General features: G+C 29.3%; 2 protein-coding genes across 2 annotated transcripts in view; one reads left to right on the top strand and one right to left on the bottom strand.

Moving 5' to 3' along the window:
• Window positions 1–25,260, top strand: part of Ance-3 — a 250,436-nt gene that overhangs the window by 40,761 nt on the left and 184,415 nt on the right. The window lies entirely within an intron of this gene.
• Window positions 1,886–24,765, bottom strand: LOC135952641 (uncharacterized). Its single transcript, XM_065502655.1, has 2 exons — window positions 24,649–24,765; window positions 1,886–3,316 (listed from the first exon to the last, which is right to left on the bottom strand). Exons 1-2 carry the CDS (start codon window positions 24,763–24,765, stop codon window positions 2,216–2,218), a joined length of 1,218 nt encoding a protein of 405 aa, XP_065358727.1. The 3' UTR covers window positions 1,886–2,215.

The following is a 25,260-nucleotide window of genomic DNA, read 5'->3' as shown; positions in this document are numbered from 1 at the left end:
CACAACAATTTAAATAGTTACTCTCTTTTAATACACACACTTTCTAATGTACAAAAATATACTGATAATGCAGTTGATGTTTATTATTGACTCTCTGCATCTTGCTGTTACTATGGATATACACAGTGCCATCTTCCAGTAGTTTCATGAATTATTTAACGAACAAAACTAGAATGTTTTATTTCTAGAGCTTTTAGCAGCTTTAACAGTTAATGTTGTCATACTTATCAACATTGCTGATAAACAGAAGTTTCTACTGATGAAAATGTTTATAAACATGATGAATGTTGCAAGAAGTCATTACAGACCGTTAAATTCAAATTGATAGAGCAAATTCGTAACAACAAAATGGTGTATTAAAAGTTAAAAGAGGGTAAATGATATAAATGTAGTTCAAGACATAGAGAAACTAGAGCGGAAACTAGAAAAAACTCAAACAAAAAAAAATTACTCAAAATAATCGCACATACGAGTGTTGTTTTTGTTTTCACATAGTTTTTTCTACTAATACATTCTCACCACTTAGGTTTCTGACAACTGAGATAGGTCTTTGACAGGAGAGTTTCCGCTCTATGTCTACTCTATGGTTCAAGATCAGTACTTCCTTTGAAGCAGTTCACACAAGAGTATTTTTGCTTTTATTTTCAAAGACTCTTATCAATGCTCTTTTAACAGTTAATAAATATTGTTTCTCTTATTCATAACTAACCAAATAAAACTCAGTTTTAACAACATGTTTGTTTGTGTTTTTTAAATCTCAATTTCTTGAATCATTTATTTCAATATTATACATTCTTCTTCTTTATCTTCTTCGTTTCATTTTGTTTTCACAACTAAAAAATATTTGGTAAAATAGAAATTTTATATATCAAGTGTTTCTGTACAGTTTCCTTTTCTTGGTTTTTCTTCTGCTGGTTGGTCTGTCTGTTCGTTATAAAACTCGTAAAATATAATTAAAATTAATACAATACGATTTTCATTAAATGATGATGATCAATAATTACATTAGAAAAACTATACATAAAACATTAAACATATAAAAATAATTATTAAGCTAATAAATAGCTAAACTATGCTAAAAATATATTTAACAAAAAAATAATAAAAACAAAAATTATTTCAATTGAATTTCCCCGAGGTAAGGAAAAACAATTAATGAATCTCATTAAAATTATAAAAAAATATACACAAGTCTTCTTACAAATTAGTATGTTGGTTTGTTTTTTGAAAGTATTTGAAAAAATACTACTTTTAAGATCACTGGACGGCACTGAGGAGATAAACTACGTCAAAAAGAACCATTTCAAATCTTTTTTATTAACACGCGGAGGAAGAGGAGGAGCTGTTAGAGGCCTGTTGTAATTTGCCTTAAAAAAGAGAAGAAGTTGTAATTTTTTCACGTTGCTGATCTGCCAAATAAGTGCCAGTTGGTTGTGTCAAATTGTTGACATTTGTTTTTTTAGATTTTTTTTTTGTTTTGTTTTTCAATATAAGTAAATATACATAAGAAATATACAACATTTGATATATAAAAAAAATAATTATGGCTTAATATCTAGAGTTATGTATATGAAAATGATGTTATTTATAACAAATATAAAAATTACTAAATTCATAATTCAACTTATATAAACTATAAACTTGTTGCTTGATATTGGTTTCGGTCGAAATGTTTGTTTTAGGGTTTCAATAAAATGAACTATTATTTTGATGCTAAAGGTTGCAAGTTTTAACGAAAAGGAGAGGAATTCATGTGTCAGTAGTAGTGTTATTAACATTATTTTTTCTTTTTTTGGGTGAGTGGAAGCCATGTGTCTGGTTTTTCGTTTTTTAGTATATACATATAATTTCAGTTTACGTTAAATTTGAGGCCATTATCACTTAGTTTTAAATTAATTTAATTCCATTTATCAATTCAATCACATCGTTAATCCATTAAACGTAAGCATTTATCAATTTCATTCGTTACTAGTCTCTCTCTCTTTTCGCCATCTCACTCACTTTCTAATTTGTCCGTCTCTCTCTCATACTCTCTTTCTCTCTCTCAGTCTCTCTTTACCAATCACAAAATCACATATGACGCTCTCTGAAGTTCTCTATTTGTTTCTTTATGTTTTTAATATATTTTTGCAAATGGGAGATATCAGACGACTCTTTAGTGATGCTGTAACGGGAGTAAAAAAAAGAGAAAAAATTTACATTAGTTTTAAAATACTTAATAATGACCATGATAGAAATGCGAAAAATCATGGCTATGATCCACCTCATGTCCTTGATGTTGATATTCCTCATGATGATGGGAAATGGGCTCGTGATGATGCTCTTCGATTTTCTTGTAGTGGAATTCGGGCTCCTTGTAGCTGATGTGTTTCTCATGGTATTCGGGTACATGCTTTTCAATGTGTACGGCTACGGGTTTCTCTACGGCCACCTTAACGGGATAGGGCACATGTTTTTCCACCTTAACTGGGATTTCCTTGATAACGGGATAGGGTGCGGGTACATGAACCTTAACTTCATAGGGCACTGGTTTCTCAACATGTACAGGCACTGGACGATCATAAGGCACATGCACGGGAACGGGTACTTTCTTAATAACTGGTACTGGTACCGGTTTCTCAACATGATAGGGCACTGGTTTGTCCACATTATAGGGCACTGGCTTGTCATAGTGCACCTTAACGGGATAGTGTTCAATCTTCTCCACTGGATATGGCTTGTCAACATGCACATGCACTTTAACGGGATAATGTACCTTCTTTTCGACTGGATAAGGAGCTGGCACATGTACTTTAACGGGTACATGAACTTTCTTTTCAACTGGATATGGTGCTGGTACGTAAACCTTAACGGGCACTGGACGATCATAGGGCACATGTACTGGATAGGGGATTTTCTTTTCAACTGGATAGGGAGCTGGCACTTCATGGGGTACTTTAACAATTTCCTTCACCTCATAAGGTACATGCTTGACCACGGGATATGGTTTGGGCACTTTCACCTTATAGGGTACATGCACCTGTTTCTCGACAGGCACATGGACATGTTTCACAACCGGATAGGGTTCGGGTACTTTCTTAATGATTGTTAAAGTTTTCTCCTCATGTATGGGATAGTGATGATGATGATAGTCTTCGTAGTGATGAAGGCCACGTTTGGTCTTGGTAGTCTCATCGTTGGCATCGGCTGATTTCTCAGCTTCAGCTGGTTTGGGTTCGACTTTCTTTTCTTCAGCTCCGGCAGCTTGCTTTTCTTCTTCGGCGCGAGCATAAGTTGTGGCTACGAGTAGGACCACAGCGAGCAGATATGCTGTTCGCTGTTTTTGTGTGTATAAGGAAGAGAGCAAGAAAAGAGAAAATGTTTGTATTAAAATATTGTGCATTTGAATAAAGATGAATTTGTTTTGCAAAAATGAAATAAATTTTTAAGAGAATTTAGTTTTACTTTTAGACACAGCTATTTCTCATATATGACAGGTCTCTCATGCACTGGCGCATTCTCCGGGCATATATATGAAAATTCGACTTTTATTTCTCTATTTGCTATACGAATATTCTCTCTGTTACCGTAGTTTAGTCTCTTCTGTTTCTATTTTCTTGAATTATATTTTACTCTCGCTCATGTTTTTAATATTTTTCTATCTTTTGTGAACTACAAACGAAGTGATTTTACTTATAGAAAAAAGTCTCTTTTATATCTATACTTCTGCTCTGCTCTGAGCTACGTACTATGATATTTTTATTTGTTTTTCTCTATTCTCCATAAACTAATGAGTACTATTGTGTTACAATTCTCTTGAATTTGTTCAATAATTTCGAATTTCCATGTATAATGCATACAAATTCGAATGATTTTCTGTAAAACTTCTATTTTAAACTTGTGCTTTATTTTTCTAGTTCATTAGCAGTAAAGACCTGTATAATGGATATATGAGAGTGTTATAAGTAACTTAGGCAAATAGTTTACAAATTTATTGAACTTGGTCCAACCTTGGCAATTTTATAAATTGCCTATTTATATTACAATCGCAATATAAAGGCAGGGTTGAGTTAAAAGTAGAATGATAAAATATTATAAAGAGGGTTAGCAATTAAATTTTATAGAACTGTAGGTTGAAAAACCTTGTGGGAAATATTTTAAGATCAATGACTAGGTAAACTTAATATACATAAGTGTTTTGTACTCAAGAAATAGTCCTGACTTATAAATATTTATTTTTTCAAACAACTATTTATGTGATAAAAATATACATGTCATTAATTTGAAACCTTGAAAGTGTTGAAATATTTCTCCAATGTAAACTTTACTGTACATTTATTGCTAAGAGTACCAAAACCAATTACTGTGTTCACATTACGAAAAATTAACTTGTTATAAAAAGGAAACAGATGCATTTCCACTACTGTTCGAATGTTTAAGTTTAATATATTGTTAACTAATCGATTAGCTGTGGTTCAAATGTAAACAAATTTAACATTAAACGGAGATGTTCATTGCTGAGTTTATTGGGGGCTTTATTTCATTTCCAAACTCAATGCATTTTTCAATGATCAAGGTGTGAACATAGTATAATTACAATTTTTTTTTCGAAATGCAATCAAGTAAAAGAGGTTTACACAATTTTTTACTACTATTGCTTTTCATTGTTAATAAATTCGATTCGATCTTATAAACCCTTCACCAAAGTATATTTTATCATGAAGATTGAAAATTTTTAAACAAAAATAAATGTTGTGTGAAATTTTTTTATGTTGCAAAAATATTTTATTTTTTTTTTTTATAAAAAAAAATCGTTTTATAATAATATTTTTCCCGATTTTGATACATTCTTCGTCCAAATTACTATGTCATTATGTACGTCATTGCATAGGTCTTTGAAATATCTATCATTAGATATCCATAATGTTTACATTATCCATATATAAAACAAACATTGAGGTAGTCTCGGTTTTTTGCTTATATCTCAGATATTTGTGGATTTTAAATAATAAAAAATATAGCTGATATATCGATGTATGTAAGTTATTTGAGGGCTACGAAAATTTGATTTCAACATACAGACGGACAGGTCGCAAATGAAAACAAGTAAGAAAGTATGGTCGGTCAAGCCCGACCATATAATACCCTACACTAAGTAAAAGAGCAAAACAAATTTTTCTTTTAAAATTTCAATAATTTATATTTTTGAGTGATTTTCGGAAGTGGGGTTATATGGGGGCTATGACCAATTATGGACCGATCACCATGAAATTAGGTCGTGTGATTTATGTCTATATTAAAGTTAACTATGTTGAATTTTGTGTGTTTACCAAAATTTTTAAGCGATTTATGCACGTTGAAGTGATTTTCGGAAGCGGGTCTATATGGGAGCTATGACTAATTATGGACCGATCGTAACAAAATTTGGTGACATGAATTTTGTGTATATAAAACTTATTTGGAGCGGAATTTGTGGAGATACATATATAAATTAAACATTTATGACCGATAAAGTCCAATTTCGGGAGGACATTTGTATGGGGGCTAGGTGAAATAGTGGACCGATTTCAGCCAGTTTCAATAGGCTTGGTCCTTGAGCCGAAAAAATAATATGTACCAAATTTGATCGAAATATCTTCAAAATTGCGACCTGTACTCTGCGCACAAGGTTTACATGGACAGCCAGCCAGCCAGCCAACCAGACGGACGGACGGACGGACGGACGGACGGACATCGCTTAATCGACTCAGAAAGTGATTCTAAGTCGATCGGTATACTTTAAGGTGGGTGTTAGACTAATATTTTTGGGCGTTACAAACATCTGCACAAACGCATAATACCCTCCCCACTATGGTGGTGTAGGGTATAAATATAGAAATTACAAACGGAATAACAAACTTATATATAAGTATATGGTGAAGTGTATAAGAAAAACATGCTTAGAATCATTATTACTATACTCATGTAAGCACCCACGCTTTAAAACTGTATTGTGGATGTAAATTACTTCTAAAGATTAATATCTCAAACACTTCAAGGAAGGTGTAGTTGATCTCTCTTATTTTCATTTAACCATAAAAACAAAGTTAATTTCCCATTGATTAAGGAATCAACTGAATTACGTCAATGCTGGCGGAGGAACTCGTTTACATGTATGTCAATGAAAACTAAATTGAAATAAAATACACTAATGTAAGGTCAAGTGGAATATGATAAATTATACATTGTTTTTAACACTATTATAGTCAGATGAGTACTCAGATCAAGTTAACATATAATATATGAAAATATGTAAGCAACATTTTCTATCAATGCAAGCACTCCATTCGACATAATCATATTCTCTTTGTGCCACTGTTTTGAAAAAAAAACTGATACTTTTTGATCTGCAATATAGTTAATAGATTCGCAAATATTTCGGGTTAAGCCGAACACAGTTGTTCTCTTTAAGCCGAACATAGTTTTATACAACCTGAAGTTATATTCTCAAATGTCTAAGGTGGCTTTCTGCCGACCACTGTTCTATTTTTATACAAAAGAGATGATTTTTGCAGTGTAAACAAATCAATATATTTTCCGAACATTGTTTAATAAAAAACTGATGCTTTTTGAAGTGCATGTATATTCCCTAATGTGTTTTCTTTGAGCTGGGCACTGTTTTTGTTTTTTTTTTAAATCAAAGCAAATGGTTTTTAAAGTGCGAACAAGTCAAAATAAAAACTGTACAAACGGATGGTTTTTACAGAGCAAACCAGTTCATGCGAGTGCATCGTGTGCCGGGCACTGATTTATATAAATTCAAGATTTATGAAGTCCAAACACCTCAATATATTCACATATATATCTCTTTATTGATAACAAGTCAATAAAATGTGTAAAGTTCCCATTTTGCCGAGCACTGTTTGTATTATGCTCAGTATTTTGCAATTAATATGCCACTAATATATAAATGCCCAATTGTTTAACTGTGCGATTAATAATTATGCAAGTTTAAACTTTTTTTAAACTAGAGTGAGATCTAAGCTAAACTGTGATATTTTGAATCAGCATTTGATAAAGCAGTGGTGTGACTTTTGAAATTGACTTTATATTCGAAACAGGAAATCTAAAGTGGTTTAATAATCTCTTTGTGTCAGCCCCTATATTTACATCATCATGCTGTTAAAGTTAACATGCTGAAACAAGTAGAAGTAAAGAAAGAAGCTTTTTTTAAAGCTTATTTTAAACATGATTTAAATGTTTACAGATTAATAAAGCCACAAGTTTAAACTTTCTTTAAACTACTTATTAGGCATTGAGATATATGCATAGAGTGGCAGGAGAGAAAAATATCAATGGAAAAAATTACTCTCTTTTCACACATACAATAACAAAATATATGACAATATATTCTCATGAATTAGGTTTGTGACAACAGACATAGGTTTTTGGCTAACAGTTACCTATGTAGCTGTCATCTATATTATTAGGCTTCCAAGGCAGCATTTAGTAAAGAGATAAGAATTTGAATTCGAGTTTTGAATTATAAATCATCATATTTTGAAAACAAAATTAACTGCTATCATAAATAAACATTTGAAACTTTTGAGAAATTTTATGTGCAATTTAAAGGTGTGGAAATTATATGACTGGTTAATTGCATTAACAGATTTTGTAATTGTTTTTTATGGCTGTCAATTAAATTAGTAATGTCTGCTAATATAAAATGTGTTAGTTAAAAATATGTAAATAATAAACAACTAGCTTTTAAAAAATTAAATTTGAATTATCTAATAGTTATATAATTTGATTTAACGGCTAGTTATTAAAGTTGGGTTTGAAAAAATTTTTATTTTTTTTAAATATTAAAAGCAATTTTTTTCTGATAATAGTTTTAATGTTATGAAAAACTTTAATTTTTAAGGTTAATTTTAGGAATTTTTGTAAAATATATAGAAAAAAATTGCATAATAAACACTCAGTTTAAACACATTTTAAAATTATTTTCGACTATGATTTTTCAGCAGAGAGGAACTTATAGCAACATAATATGAGACCTGTTTTTTTCAATTCTTTAATGTGTCGAGTCTTACCCTTTTTATAATTCTAATCAGATTTAGTTGTTATTTGACCTACATATACTAAGCAATTAGCATTTAATTTTGTAATTTGGAAATTATAATAACACCCTACACCACCATAGTGAGGATGGCGTTTAAGCTGATGTTTGTAACGCACCAAAATATTAGTGCCGTCATAAAATATACTCATCGACTCAGAATCAAATTCTGAATCAATTTAATCATGTCCGTCAGTCCGTCCGACTGTCTGGCTGTACATGTAAAACTTGCCCTAAAATTTTATTTCGATATTTGGAAGACATTTCGTTAATATTTTCATCATATACTTTTTCGGTTTCAAAACGTTTCGTTTTCAATAACAATCACATATCTGTATTTCTTTATAAAATAATTTACATTTAAACCTACAAGTAATGTGATGAATATCGATCGTTTTTTAAAACGATCGATTTGAAAGAGAGTGATGAATTTCGTTCAATATCAACTATAAACTTTTATCTAGCGATTAGTCATATGCTTCCAAAATACTGCCCAATTATAAAGTAATTTAGTCAAAAAATTATAAAGTAATTAGTCAAAAAATCGATAGTTTTCAAAACGATCGATTTTCAAGAGTGTGATGAATTTCTTTTGATCTTAAGTACGAGTTTCAAACTATTGCCTCGATGACAAATATAAAATAATTTTAAATAATTTAGTCAACAATTTTATAGAAAACAAAAGTAATATTTTCATCAAAAACTTTTTGGGTTTCAAAACGTTTCGTTTTCAATATCGATTTTCATTACACATCTGTTTAAAATAGTTTAAGTTTAAACCTACAAGTAATGTGAGAAAACCGATAATTTTCAAAACTATCAGTTTGAAATTATGATGAATTTTTGTTGATCTCAAGTATGAATATTTAACTAGCGGATAGTTATTTGATTCCAAATATAAAGTAATTTAAAATAATTTAGTTAAGAAATGTGATAAATATGTGTGAAAAAGTATTTTTGTCATTATACAAAACGAAAGTAATAACTTCATCACAATCTTTTTGGTTTCAAAATCGATTTCCATTACATTTCTGTATTTGTTTATACAAGTAGTATAAATTTAAACATAAAAGTAATGTGATGAAAACCGATCATTTTCAAAATGATCGTTTTGAAAGAGTCTGATGAATTTATTTTCGAAAGTAATAACTTCATCACAAACTTTTTCGATTTCCATTACATATTTGTATTTCTTTACAAAATTGTTTAAATTTAAATCTACAAGTAATGTGAGGGAACCGATCATTTTCAAAACGATCAATTTGAAAGAGTGTGATGAGTTTCGTTCAATTTTAAGTAGGAGGTTTTAACTGCAACAATATAAAATAATTTAGTTAACAAATGTGTTAAAAATTTGGAAAAATTATCAATTTAACACTAAACAAAATGAAAGTAACAAATTCATCACATATTTTTCCAGTTTCAAAACGTTTCGTTTTCAAAATCGATTTCTAGTTCTTTTTTATGCCAATATTTACACTGCAAATTATTATTGTTTTTTAACTAAAATTGTTCAAATTTGTTATAAAATATGAATTTTTCAATTTAGCTTAGAACCAATTTATTAACATTGTTCATGGAAAATGTAGATTTTATTTCTAATTTTTTTTAATTTCTTTTTTAAATGTTTATAATTTACTTCAATTAGAACTGATTAATGCACTTAATGTTTTTCTTAATGCTTTTTTCAAATTGTTCTTTCTTTTAAAAGTCCTCTTTTAAACACTTTTCTTCATATTTTTTTACTCACCATCAACTTCATGGTGTTGATTTGTTCTTTAAACTTTATTTAAATATATAATCCTTTGAACTAAAAGCAAGAGCTGCTGGTTGTTTTAAAAGTAATCCACAATATCCTTTTTAAAATTTGGTACAGGCTGGTTTTTTTGTTTTTGTAAAACACACACAACAACACATGAAAATAAATAATAGAGAAAAATAAGAAAAAAAACAAAAGATTTAGGAAACAAGATTTAAAAAAAACACTTTATGTTAAATTTTTTTACTTTTTATGTCCGAGCCGCACGTAAACGCAAGGAAACGCACACGTTTAATTAAAAGGAAAAGCTGTGCTTAAGTGGCTATGTGGTGTATAGCTGCACAGTTAACGGTTAAATGATACCAACTCAATAACGAACAGTTACTTTTATACCAACTACCTGATACAGAAACTGAAACGAACAATCAAACAAAAAAATTGAAAAAAATAACCGTACACACTACAAGCCAAACAAAAGCAACAGCTCAGGTTGGTTCATTGAAAAATTAAAAAAAATAATAAAAAAAAGCATAACACAAATCCCAAACACACTGACAAAACTCTAGAAAAATTAAACACACTGACAGCCAGCCAAACAGCTAAAATTTTTACACTAAATGGAAAAACAGAAAACTGTATTTCTATACTTAATATGAATGTGTAGAAAAATGTATGTAAAACTGAAAACAAGCTTAAACAAAATGAAAACAAAACAAAAATCCAATACAAAACTACTGCTAAACAAAATGTTAAGAAATTGAAAATGCAAGTAAGACAGACGGACGGAGGGACAGAGTTATACACAGACCATTCATACAGCCAGGCCTTCTTCTACCTTACAGTACCAAAAATTATTATACTAATAAAACCAGCTAAACAAAAAATAAAAGCAACCATCTACCCAACTTATAGCAGGTTTTAATAGTTAATGCTTTAATATTACAATTTCGGCATCAGGCCGTAAACCTCCAGCTCTCAAACACATCGACACTATAATCATCATCATTATTACAACGATCATCATCATCATTACGATCAATATCATAATTATTATAATCATAAAGCACGTTGCAGGCATTTGTTGGTAATTTAAAACTAAATCAAAGCATAATATTCGAATTTATATAAAAAAAACTATATTAAAAATGCTCTAATTGTTGTTGCTGCAGTTTATTGCGCATTTGAAAAAGACAGACAGACAGACCGACACACAAACTTTAACTAAGAAGTGCGAAAAAAACTTAACTAACACTTTTGCTTTCATTATTGCATATCGCTGCCGTTATTGTTATTGTTGTTGTTTTTGTTACTGTAATTGAATTAAGAATTACATTTCTAACGTAATCTCCAACGTAGATACATATGTAAGTGCAACATTTTTAATGGTCGATATAATTTGTGGCAACAATGAATTATTACAATTTTAGTTTATTTCAAATGTTTTTTAAGTTTTTGTTTTTTTTTTTGTTATTTAGGTATTTTTATTGAATTATGATGATGACTATGATTGCAGTCTTTTGTTTTTGATATTTTAAGGAGATTTTAGTTTATTTTGTTGGTGGAAAGGTTGTTAAATTTGTTACAGTTTTAGGGGGGTTTTAATCGCTTGAGGAACATAGTTGTAATAGAGATTGAAAAGTACTTATCTGGTGTGTACTTAGTATTAACAATTTTTAATTATCCGGCTCTTAACTGAAAGGTCAACACTGCTCCTGTCAACAAAAATCTGACAGTTGACACCTGACATAATTTGAATAAGCTGCGTTATTTAGTTTGTGTTTGACAGCCATTGATATCAGACAACTTCGTGACTTGAGGAGAAATTGAAAAAAGTGAATTTCGTCTGCTTATTAAGCATTTGATTTTTGCGCCAAAAAATCATTAATCAAATAAAAGCTAAACTTGATAAATACTATGGAAACATTGTTGTGGCCGTACAATCACGAAAAATGCCGAACGTTCTGGACGCCCAGTTGAGGTCTCTACTAATTTAAAAAAAATCACGATATTGTGTTGTCCGATTAGAGATTGAAAGTGCGAGAGATTGTGGAAGCCAAAGATATCTCACATGGCTCAGTGGTTTCAATTTTAAATGATCACTTGTGTATGAGAAAGTTTTCGTTTGCTCACAATCGGGTGCACAAAAGGGTACACACATGTGCAGTTTCCACACGCAGAGAAAAAATATAATTGGGCATGGTTACTGTAACCATTTAAATAGTGTTACAAGATTTTTAACAATATTATAGTCACAGTAACTATTTACATGATTGTGGTAACCATAATATGGTTCATTTATGATTCACATGATTGTATCAACCATATACATATATGGTTACAGTAAACAAATATATGTTTGTGGCAACCATATTTATGATGAATAATTTTATCATAATATGTTGTTCTCAGATGATAAGCCTTAAGTCGAGAGCAAAATAATATGATAAGTCCTTCATCATATGAATGGTTGTCACAAACATATATTTGTTTACTGTAACCATATATATGGTTGCTACAATCATGTGAATCGTAAATTAACCATATTATGGTTACCACAATCATGTAAATGGTTACTGTGACTATAATATAGTGAAAAAACTTGTAACAATATTGAAATGGTTACAGTAACCATGCCCAACTATATTTTTTCTCTGCGTGCATGGCATGAAAAAAGTTCATATTCTTTGGATTTAGCATCGAGTGACTATTTCTTGTTTCCAAAACTGAACAAATGTCTCGGCGGAAAGAGAATTGACTCACAAAAATAGCTATTTTGATGACATCGACAAATCTTATTTTTTGGAAGAGATAAAGAAATTAGAGAAACATTGGACAAAGTTCATAGAGCTCAAAGGAGACTATGTTGAAAAATAAAATTATTTTTTATCCAAAAACCCGTCTTTCATTCAAAAAAACCACAGTTTTTTTCAACCACTCTCGTATGTTTGGCTGTCAGTTATTAACTTTATTTTGCTAAATCACCATGCACAGTGAGACAGAATCAAACTTTTTTGGAAATAAATCTGGAAGAAATGCAACGTCCAATCGGGATAAAATTTGACGTGAGTGTAGACAAGGTATTCGAATTTAAGTTATTAAAATGGACTCTACAAATTCTCCAGGGGCGGCGACATGTAAAATTTTTAAAGACATTTTTTTGTTTTCATCTGATTTCAAAGATTTTTATATTTTTGGTCTGAACATGCTTGCGTGTGCTATTTATCTCTTCTGATTTCCGAGTTATAGGCATTTGAAAATTTAAATTTAAAATTTTTGGCATACCTTGGTCATTTTGTAAAAATATAGGGCATAATTTTGGACTGAATGGACTCAAATTTTTTTGTTAGCTAAGCCACTAAATTACCAATAATATAAAGAGCTATATCAATTATGGATCCAAAAAAAAAACATCTTCAATTTAAAATTTAAAAAATTATGCAGATGTTTGTAACGACCAAAAATAACATCCACCTTAAAGTATACCGATCGACTTAGAATCACTTTCTGAGTCGAAAACTGAAACTGGCTGAAATCGGTCCATTATTTCACCTAGCCCCCATACAAATGTCCTTCCGAAATTGGACTTTATCGGTCATAAATGTTTTATTTATATATGTATCTCCACAAATTGCGCTCCAAATAAGTTTTATATATGGAGGATTTCAAGTCAAGTGAACCAACTTTTAAAATCGATGTCTTCCGATCGGAATGAAATTTGCACCAAGGTTTGAGGGACATATTCCTAACAGAGGAATTTCCCGGCTCTTAACTGAAAGGTCAATACTGCTCCTGTCAACAAACATCTAACAGTTAGCTCCTGTCAAAATTTTAACAAGCTGCGCTAGTTAGTTTGTGTGTTGACAACCATTGATATCAGATTACTTCGCGATATCATTAAGCATTTGATTTTTGCGGCAAAAATGCATTAATCAAATAAAGGCTAAGCTAAATACTATGGAAACTTTGTTGTGGCCTTACAATCACGAAAAATGCCGAAAGTTCTGGACGCCCAGTTGAGGTCTCTACACCCGATAGAATTTAAAAAAAAATCACGATATTATTGGATACTAATTCAGACACAATTTTTCAACAAGATCGGTCAATAACTCTCATTTGACAAATTTGATATTTTGGCCATACATCTGATTTTTCTCATCCATGTAACTTTTTACCTATTGTTCTTAGCAAAATGTGTCCCAAATAGTTTAGATAGCTATTTCTTCATTCTTTCGAAAAAAGATTTAAAAATAAAATAAAAATTTTTTAATATTTTTTTCCAAAATCAAAAACTTTTTTCACTTTTTTTTTTTTCAAAATGGGCCCTTTTTTCTTAAAATAAAGCTTAGATATTTTCCTTGTAGACCTATTTAGTCGCTTAGTGGGATGCGAGTTCGATATCTATAAAAAAGATGTTTTGTAACTCAAAACATAAAATTTTTGACTTTTTTTTTCAAAATCAAAAACTTTGTTGACTTTTTTTTTGAAATGGGCCCTCTTTTTAATTTTTTTTTTTGCTCAACAGAAAGCTCAAATATTTTCCTTGAAGACGTATTTAGTCGCTTAGTGGGATGTGAGTGGGATATCAAAATAAATGTTTTGTAACTCAAATTATGCAATTTTTGATTTTTTTTGCAAAAACTAACTTTTTTTTAAAATGGGCCCTTTTTTAATTTTTTTTTCGCTCAAAAGAAAGTTTGGGTCTATTCCTTGGTTGCTTAGTCGGAAGACATCGATTTTAAAAGTTGGTTCACTTGACGTGAAATCCCCCACATCACTTTAACGTGCATAAATCTCTTAGAAATGTTGGTATACACACAAAATTCAACATAGTAAACTTTCATATCGACATAGATCACATGACCTAATTGGTGATCGGTCCATAATTGGTCATAGTCCCCATATAAGGCCCATTTCCGAAAATCACCCAAAAATATGAATTACTGAAATTTTAAAAGAAATATGTTTTTGCTCTTTTACTTAGTGTAGGGTATTAAATGGGCTTGACCGACCATACTTTCTTACTTGTTTTTTATTAAAATTAAACTTTCTGCAAGAACATATAACAATTTTATATTTTCTGTAAGGTTTCTCTACGGAAAAAATTTTGGTCCTATTTTTGGGATATGTCGCCCCTACACCCTTCGGAATTTGACCTATTTTTTATCAAAATTTCAAATTTGGGCCACATGTTATAAAATTCCAAAGCTGGGTTCAGAAAATGGAAAGCAGGTTTGGAAACCTTGATGTGTTCCCTTTTTATCCCCAAAATATTTTCCCAGCCCCTCAGGAAATGTGGACCCTTTGAGCGAAATTGTAAAAAATAAAATTTTTGGGATTTTTGCTCCAATTTTTAGGAATTGCGGGATTCCCTTTGACAAGCTTTTTTACACTTTGTTATTTAGAATGACAAATTTAAAAGACATTGAAAATTTCAATTAGTTTTTTGTTAATATCCCACATTTAAAACTCTGTCCTTCAAAAATATTGCACTTTTGGTTCCAGTAAATACAACGCCATTGATATTTGGTTTTGGTGTCGATTCGGTTAGTTGGCCGGGCATTACATACGATCTCTTATCGTAATGGATCAATTTTGCATCGCAAGTAATGATTCGGTGCAAAGGGATTTTCTTTTATCATTTCGGTCATGTAAAATCGTCTTTCATGGTCTCTTAGCTTCTATTCGTATTTGGATGAATCCTGCTGCTCGCAATCGTTTTGAAATTGCTAGTAGCTCCCAATGATTTTGCAAGCTCTTATATTCTCGGGAAATACACTTGATTTGCTAAATAGTATGAAATATTCACTCCGATTCAAATATCCTGTGTCTATAACAGAACAAATTGTTTATCAATGAAACTAAAAGTGATGCAAAATGACAGATTTTCCAAGTTCTACAAAATATCCTTAGAGTCGCAAAAAGTCCTACCTTTGAACCTTTGTGTACGAATTATATCAAGTTAAAAATTAGTTCAGTCGATTTAAAATTTTCCTATCCATATACCATCAAGTGTAGAGAAAACTCATCGGATAACAGCCTTTGGAATAATAACGACAAAAAATCTCCACATGAAGAGCATGTGACTAAATACGAAGCTGGCCTTAAGGTCAGGGAAGTAAGCAAGCTGTTTATATACTTTCTTAAAAGTGCATGAACTTGGATTGGACATCCAATAGGAAATCTAGCTGATTCTTTATAGGTTTGACTTTATCACCAATTTATGAATATGAATACAATTTAAAATGTTTCTTGTACCAAAAATTTAAATGTAAAAAATACAATGTTATCGAAAAAAGGAATAAAATTTAATTAGTTCATATATTTAGAAAGGATTAATTTAATTGCCAAAATGCGAGGATACTAAAGAAAAAAGCTACTAAATCCAAACTTGACATATTACATAGAAATCAAGACTTTCGTTTGCTAATAAACCATTTTTAATTAGTGACAACTACAATCTATAGAAACTTTGATATTGTATTGATATCCTTTGATAAATATATAAATATTTAGTTTTAAAAACTTATAAGAGCTCTTCCAAATTAAAAGAAAATTTTATATATATCCATGAAAATCTCCTAAATTTTTTCCACAGCGGGTTAATTTCGCCGCAAATAGTTTGATGTTGTCTCAACGCTATTTGTATGTGCGTCTGCGCGCCATCAATTATGTTTCCCAACACGTAGTCTAAATATTTGTTATAATTTGGAACAAATTTTTGTTTTGTGTTACAACTTTGTAAGTTTTTATTGTTGGTATTTGGATCTTTTTTTTTTTTGATTTGTTCGCTATCGTTAAAGTGTTTAAAATGAGAATTAGGTTTGTGGGGCTATACAATCAAAGTAATTTAGATTTTTACAATATTTTTCTTTTATTGTAAAATTGTAATTTGAGCAAATTAGTCACGCTGTGTTACAACAAACAGAGGTATTTTTTTTTTTGGCTGCAAGAGTAATGACCTCGGTATTTAAGATCAGTTGGGGTTTGAGTGGAAAATGGAAAATAAAAAATTTGGTAATAAATACATAATTAGAGCATTTTTTGGTGTAATAAGGTAATCAGTGTAATTATGATATATGGGTCAAAATATGTATATTGGGACAATATTTTTGTTTATTACAAAACTTGGTTTATTTTGTTTTCATTAAGGAGGCGGGGAAGGTGTTGTTAAGTCATTGATCGTAATGTATATTGTTGTTAACTAATGTTCTTTCATTTATTCTTTGGCTTTTTCTATGGCCTCTTAGAATATTAAATATCAAAGTTGAGCGCTAAAAAAGAACAGTCAGCATAAAATGTAATTCTTAGTTTGATTTTTTTGTTTGCAGTATTTGGTTTCAATGTGATTCTTTAGAAAAACTGGTCTTAAAGAACTTTAATAAAGTTTTTTTTTTCTTTTGATATTTTTATAGTTCTCTATATTTGCATTTTAAGTCTTTGGTTTTTTCTAAGCCAAGATTTTGTATCTATGATTTTGAAAATATTTGAATTGTATTCGAATGCACAACGATGTTATTGATCATTCTGATGAATCACCGCTAGATCTTCTAGATTATGAAAAGAAAATCTGCCTAGTCTTATAAATGTTTGATCCACAAGGAACGGACTGTGACAAAACAGGTTCCTTAGTAATGTACCTCTATTTAACAAATTATGGCATTTCAAAGTAGCAGTGAGCAACACTATTAAATTCGAGTGTTCGACATATTCAACAGAAGATGAAAGTATTTTTCCTTATTGTCCTTGTTGTCATATATATTGCGCAATCCCTTAGCTTTGATTGATACACCGTCAAATCGTTCAATTTCGTCTCTGGAAGATAATCTTGAGCAGTTTATATAGAAAACATTTTTTCATAGAAAACATTTTTCATAGAGAAAATGTTTCTCATAGAAAAGTTTTTTCATCGAAAAAATGGTTTTCATCAAAAAAGTGGTTTTCAGGGAAAAGCATTTTTCATAGAAAAAATGGTTTTCGGTAAAAAGCTTTTTTTATAGAAAAAATGGTTTTCGGTGAAAACCACTTTTTTGATGAAAACCATTTTTTCGATGAAAAAACTTTTCTATGAGAAACATTTTCTCTATGAAAAATGTTTTCTATGAAAAAATGTTTTCTATATAAACTGCTCAAGATTATCTTCCACTTTTTTGATGAAAACCATTTTTTCGATGAAAAAACTTTTCTATGAGAAACATTTTCTCTATGAAAAATGTTTTCTATATAAACTGCTCAAGATTATCTTCCAGAGACGAAATTGAACGATTTGCTTTTTTCATACAAAAAAATGGTTTTCGGTGAAAAGCTTTTTTCATAAAAAAATTGGTTTTCGGTGAAAAGCTTTTTTCATACAAAAAAATGGTTTTCGGTGAAAAGCTTTTTTCATAGAAAAAATTGTTTTCGGTGAAAAGCTTTTTTCATAGAAAAAATGGTTTTCATGGAAAAGTTTTTTTCATAGAAAAGCTTTTTTCATAGAAAAAATGGTTTTCATAGAAAAGCTTTTTTCATAGAAAAAATGGTTTTCATAGAAAAAAGCTTTTTTCATAGAAAAAATGGTTTTCATAGAAAAGCTTTTTTCATACAAAAAAATGGTTTTCGGTGAAAAGCTTTTTTCATACAAAAAAATGGTTTTCGGTGAAAAGCTTTTTTCATAGAAAAAATTGTTTTCGGTGAAAAGCATTTTTCATAGAAAAAATGGTTTTCATAGAAAAGCTTTTTTCATAGAAAAAATGGTTTTCATAGAAAAGCTTTTTTCATAGAAAAAATGGTTTTCATAGAAAAGCTTTTTTCATAGAAAAAATGGTTTTCATAGAAAAGCTTTTTTCATAGAAAAAATGGTTTTCATAGAAAAGCTTTTTTCATAGAAAAAATGGTTTTCATAGAAAAGCTTTTTTCATAGAAAAAATGGTTTTCATAGAAAAGCTATTTTCATAGAAAAAATGGTTTTCATAGAAAAGCTTTTTTCATAGAAAAAATGGTTTTCATAGAAAAAATGGTTTTCATGGAAAAGCTTTTTTCATAGAAAAAATGGTTTTCATGGAAAAGCTTTTTTCATAGAAAAAATGGTTTTCATGGAAAAGCTTTTTTCATAGAAAAAATGGTTTTCATGGAAAAGCTTTTTTCATAGAAAAAATGGTTTTCATGGAAAAGCTTTTTTCATAGAAAAAATGGTTTTCATGGAAAAGCTTTAGAAAAAATGTTTTTCATGGAAAAGCTTTTTTCATAGAAAAGCTTTTTTCATAGAAAAGCTTTTTTCATAGAAAAAATGGTTTTCATAGAAAAAACTGGTTTTCATAGAAAAGCTTATTTCATAAAAAATTCACAGAAAATTTTTTTTTTTCAAAGAATAGCTTTTTTCATAGAAAAAATGGTTTTTCATAGAAAAGTTTTTTTTCATAGAAAAAAATATTTTCATAGAAAAGCTTTTTTATAGATTAGCTTTTTTCATCGAAAAAAAGATTTTTATTGAAAAGCTTTTTTCATAGAAAAAAAGATTATCATAGAAAAGCTTTTTTCATAGAAAAAAAATCTTTTTTTAGAAAAGTTTTTTTTCATAGAAAAATAATATTTTCATAGAAAAGCTTTTTTTATAGAAAAGCTTTTTTCATAGAAAAAAAGATTTTCATAGAAAAGCTTTTTTCATAGAAAAGCTTTTTTCATAGAAAAGCTTTTTTCATAGAAAAGCTTTTTTCATAGAAAAAAAGATTTTCATAGAAAAAAAGATTTTCATAGAAAAGCTTTTTTCATAGAAATGCTTTTTTCATAGAAAAAAAGATTTTCATAGAAAAAAAGATTTTCATAGAAAAAAATATTTTCATAGAAAAGCTTTTTTCATAGAAAAAAGATTTTCATAGAAAAGCTTTTTTCATAGAAAAGCTTTTTTCATAGAAAAGCTTTTTTCATAGAAAAAAAGATTTTCATAGAAAAGCTTTTTTCATAGAAAAAAAGATTTTCATAGAAAAGCTTTTTTCATGGAAAAAAAGATTTTCATAGAAAAGCTTTTTTCATGGAAAAAAGATTTTCATAGAAAAGCTTTTTTCATGGAAAAAAAGATTTTCATAGAAAAGCTTTTTTCATAGAAAAGCTTTTTTCATAGAAAAACCGGTTTTTAGGAAAAATTGGTTTCAAAGAAAAAAGTTTTTTTTATAAAAAATTATTTTTTTTTTATAAAAAAAGATTTCTTTAGTTGTTTTTTTTTTATCTCACCTAATTTTTGTTACACCATAATAAAATACATTCTTTTCCCAAGTATATATGCATTGTTTTCATAATCTATTACAAACAAATTTTTTCACCAACCTATAAAGGAAGTTGTATATTTTATTTGCAACTATAATTAACCACAAATTCATTTAATACAGATTAATCTGGTTATTTTATGGTTAAACAATTGTTACTATTAATTTACAACCAGCCATATTAAAACATAAAAATGACATACAATCACTAAATTCAAGCCAAAAGCACATAAAATGTAATAAACACTCTGACTACGAGGAGAAAGAAAGAAACGAAATGAAATTTGCAAAAAAAAAAATAGCAAATTGTACAACTATTGTACATGATACAGTGGCTTATATTTTTGCAATGACATAATCAGCTGTTTTACAACCAGATTAACAACTAAAACAACAACATAAACAATACAATGTTATTGTTATTGTTGTTGTAGTTGTTTTGTCTTACCAGTCACTTGGTCTGTGCTACAATGTAGCTGCCTAGGAATATTTACTCATTGGCCTCAGTTAAGAGCAAAAGTGTTACAAGCTAGAAAAAAAACCAAATCAAACAAACAACCAACCAGGCTTGTAACTATGTCCATAGAAGGTCTTACAACAAATTAAACGGTTTTAGAGGAAAAAAAACAGAAAAAGAAAGAAGAAATATGTAAACAGAGAAATTTCCTCATCCTTCTTGTTGTGGTTGGTGATCGTGTGGTGGCGGTGGTTTGCAACAACAGAAGCAGCCAGCTTAACAATTAAACTCCAGTTAGCTGATCAAGATGAGTGTGATGATTATTACTTGTCGTTATTGTGGTAGTGATGATCATTATGATTGTTAGTGGTAATTATGTTATGTGTCAGTGATGTTGATATTGCTGATATTTATGGTGAGATGATGCCAAAGACCTATTGACATAATAACGAGGAAGATAACTAGAGTTGTCATCTTTTATTATTAGTTGTCTAACTAGACTTGTTCATAACTGAACAGCTACCACATTCATACATACCTATATACAATTAATAGGTGCGAAATTATACAAAAGAAATGAAAATATTTATGGTTGCTTTGATTATAATTGTTGCATATTGCATTGTGGGTTGGAAAATGTTTGGTTTTAGGAGAAACGTTTGGTAGAAAATATTTTATTAACAAAATTATTTGATTATTAAGTTTAAGATAAGATTTGTGGAAAAAATATTTATCGAATTTGTTGCAAGATATTTTTTTTTTAAATTTACTTTTGAAAAATTTTTTTAAATTATTTTTTTTGTGAAATAAAATATCAGTTTTATTGAATAAAAATATGTCTGTCATAGAAAAAAGGTGTTTCATAGATCGTGGATCTTTATACCCTACACCACCATAGTGGGGAGGGTATTATGCGTTTGTGCAGATATTTGTAACGCCCAAAAATATTAGTCTAACACCCACCTTAAAGTATACCGATCGACTCACTTTCTGAGTCGATTAAACGATGTCCGTCCGTCCGTCTGGTTGGTTGGCTGGCTGTCCATGTTAACCTTGTGCGCAGAGTACAGGTCGCAATTTTTGAGATATTTCGATCAAATTTGGTACATATTATTTTTTCGGCCCAAGGACCAAGCTTATTGAAACTGTCTGAAATCGGTTTATTATTTCACCTAGCCCCCATACAAATGTCCTTCCGAAATTGGACTTTATCGGTCATAAATGTATAATTTATACATGTATCTCCACAAATTGCGCTCCAAATAAGTTATATACAAAATTCATGTCACCAAATTTTGTTACGATCGGTCCATAATTAGTCATAGCTCCCATATAGACCGCTTCCGAAAATCACTTTAACGTGCTTAAATCACTTAAAAATGTTGGTATATACACAAAATTCAACATAAATAACTTTCATATAGACATAAATCACACGACCTAATTTTATGGTGATCGGTCCATAATTGGTCATAGCTCCCATATAAGGCCCACTTCCGAAAATCACTCAAAAATATAAATTATTGAAATTTTAAAAGAAAAATGTTTTGCTCTTTTACTTAGTGTAGGGTATTATATGGTCGGGCTTGACCGACCATGGTTTACGTGGTAGTTCACTACGTGCGAACAATCAAGTAGAGTCGAAGGGACCCCGTTTTGATGAACCCCCCCGACCATACTTTCTTACTTGTTTAATACTCAAAATTTTATATCGATCGTGGATCTATTTTAAAAATTTTTCATTAATCATGGATCACTTTATAATCAAAATTTTACAACCATCGTGGATCTTTTTATACTCAAAATTTTACATCGATTGTGGATCTTTCTATATTAAAAATTTTACATTTTATACTCCAAATTTTACATCGATCGTGGATCTTTATATACTCAAAATTTTACATCGATTGTGGATTATTGCATTTTAAAATTTTTTTATTAATCATGGATCACGTTAAAATCAGAATTTTACATCGATATTTGGTGGATCTTTTTATATTAAAAATTTTACATCGATCGTGGATCTTTTATACTCAAAATTGACATCGATCGTAGATCTTTTTATACTCCAAATTTTGCATCGATCGTGGATCCTTTTATTCTCAAAATTTTACATCAATCGTGGATCTTTTATACTTAAAATTGACATCGATCGTGGAGCTTTTTATACTCTACATTTTACATAGATCGCGGAGCTTTTTATACTCAACATTTTACATCAATCGAACATTTTATTCAAAATTTTACATTAATCGTGGATCTTTTTATATTAAAAATTTTACATCGATCGTGGATCTTTTTATAATCAAAATTTTACATCGATCGCGGATCTTTTTATACTCAAAATTTTACATCGATCATGGATCTTTTTATACTCAGCATTTTACAGCGATCGTGGATCTTTTTTAACTCCAAATTTTACATCGATCATGGATCTTTTTATACTCAAAATTTTACATCGTACGTGGATCTTTCTATATATAAAATTTTACATCGATCATGTATCTTTTTATACTCCAAATTTTACATCGATCATGGATCTTTTTATACTCAAAATTTTACATCGTACGTGGATCTTTCTATATATAAAATTTTACATCGATCGTGGATCTTTTTATACTCTAACTTTTACGTGGATCGTGGATGTTTTTATATTCAAAATTGTACATTAATCGCGGATTTTTTTATACTCTAAATTTTATGTTGATCCTGGATGTTTTTGTACTCAAAATTTTACATTAATCGCGGATCTTTTAATACTCAAAATTTTATATCGATCGTGGTTCTTTTTATACTCACAATTTTACATTAATTGTATATGTTTTTATACTTTTTATACTGTATTTTCAAAATTTTACATTAATCGTGGATCATGTTATACTCTAAATTTTACATCGATCGTGGATCTTTTTATATTCAACATTTCACATCGTTAGATATAGAAAAATGTTTTTTCATAGAAAGTATGTGTTTTTCATAGAAAAATGTTTTTAATAGAAAAAATGTTTTCATAGAAAAGCTTTTTCAAAAAAAAATTTTTTATAAAAAATTTTTTTTCATGAAAAAGTTTTTTTTTTCATAGAAAAATGTTTTTTCGTAAGTGTTTTTTTCATAGAACAAATGATTTTTTAATAGAAAAAGTTTTTTTCATAAAAAAAATATTTGTTACATAAAATAAATATTTTTTTCATAAAAAAAATATTTTTCGTAAAAAAATTTTTTTTTCATAGAAAAAGTTTTTTTTTATAGAAAAAATGGTTTTTCATAAAAAAATTTCTTTTTCATTAAAAAGCTTTTTTTTCGTAGTTTTAGTTTTTTTTAAATGGTGGGTAAAATACTGTTGATAGTTTATGATGCTTTTGTCCCTTTAATTTTATCATCTTAAATTTGATTAGTTTTTATAAAATAAAAGTAAAAGTTCTTAGGTCATTTTAAACTACAAGCAAATACGAAAAGAATCTTTGACCCACAGTGCAAACAATCACAATATAACACGCAAAAACAGAAAAAAAGACGCAAACAAACTGCTAATGTTTGTTTTCTTAACCATGCCATAACATATTTTTTTTTACAAGTTGCATTGAAATGAAAAGTTTGTAATACAACAACAACAACAACAAAAACAAAAATAGTGGTGAAGAAAATAGCTATAGAAATATTAAGTAGAAGTCGTCAGACATATTCCTACAAGTACTAATATTATATGTATAGTAACTATTAGTACTAATATGTTTGATACTATTGTTTATGAAGAAATTTTCGTGTACGTACAATATTGAAGTTGTTGGTAACGTCTCGTTATGGTTCACATACTAGTCAGTCTAACACTCACTCACTCATACATTTCATTACATTACACTACACTATGCTACACACTAGTGTACACTTGGCTGTAACTATTGTACAATAATCAAATACAATTTTCATATAAACAAAATATAAAAAAATTAACAACAACTCGGTACATACATATTTACAAACAAATGTGGTTTTGCTATTTAAAAGAAGCAGCAAAAAAAGTAGAAAAAAAATAAAAATAAAGAAACATACGTAAGAGTAAACGTTCATTGCACTTTCTTAAGTTTAGCAACGAAAACAAAAAGAAAAAAAATGTAACCACCACTTCTTCGTCAGGTTTTTTTGTTGCTGTTATTGAGGTTTCATTTGCTACTAATGCTGCTGCTGTTGCTGCTGTTGCTGCTGTGCTGTGAAAGGCAAACCAATCCAATATATCCATCCATATGGTTGCTGTTGATTATGTATGTTATTGTGTTATACTAAGCAGCGTTTATTATATGCAAGAAATAAATAAACCATAAACTATTTTTATACTCTTTGTACATATGTAACTTGCACTATATCTTAAATATTGGTCACTAGACTCTTGCTGGCTTTTCTTATATTTAAAAAGTAATTTTATGACTTTTTTCCTTTTCCTTTTCATTTAAAGTTTTTTTTAAATTTACTTTAATAGGCCAGCCAGTAACCTAGTAGGAAAACTATTTAATACATCTGTAACAAAGAGCCGTATAAGGAAATTTATTTAAAACCCAGATAACACACACGTCATATAATTTGATCCTTAAATTGTTTGCTGTGACTGTGGGTATAAATATTTTAAACAATAACTTCAGGTTGTCAACTGAAATGAATATTAAGAGGAAATTTCAGCATCACTGATGTTAGTTAAATGATACAGTTGCAAGTTAAGGAAATGTAATGCAATCTAATG

Source organism: Calliphora vicina, chromosome 2 (genome assembly GCF_958450345.1).
Source record: "Calliphora vicina chromosome 2, idCalVici1.1, whole genome shotgun sequence".
NCBI lineage: Eukaryota > Metazoa > Arthropoda > Insecta > Diptera > Calliphoridae > Calliphora > Calliphora vicina.
This window is presented reverse-complemented; position numbering and strand designations above follow the sequence as displayed.

Coding starts and splice junctions, on each gene's coding strand:
- LOC135952641 (XM_065502655.1), bottom strand. CDS start 24,765: ATGGATATATTGGATTGGTTTGCCTTTCACAGCACAGCAGCAACAGCA. Junction 3,317..24,648: donor AAAAACCTGACGAAGAAGTG/GTGGTTACATTT, acceptor ACACAAAAACAG/CGAACAGCATATCTGCTCGC.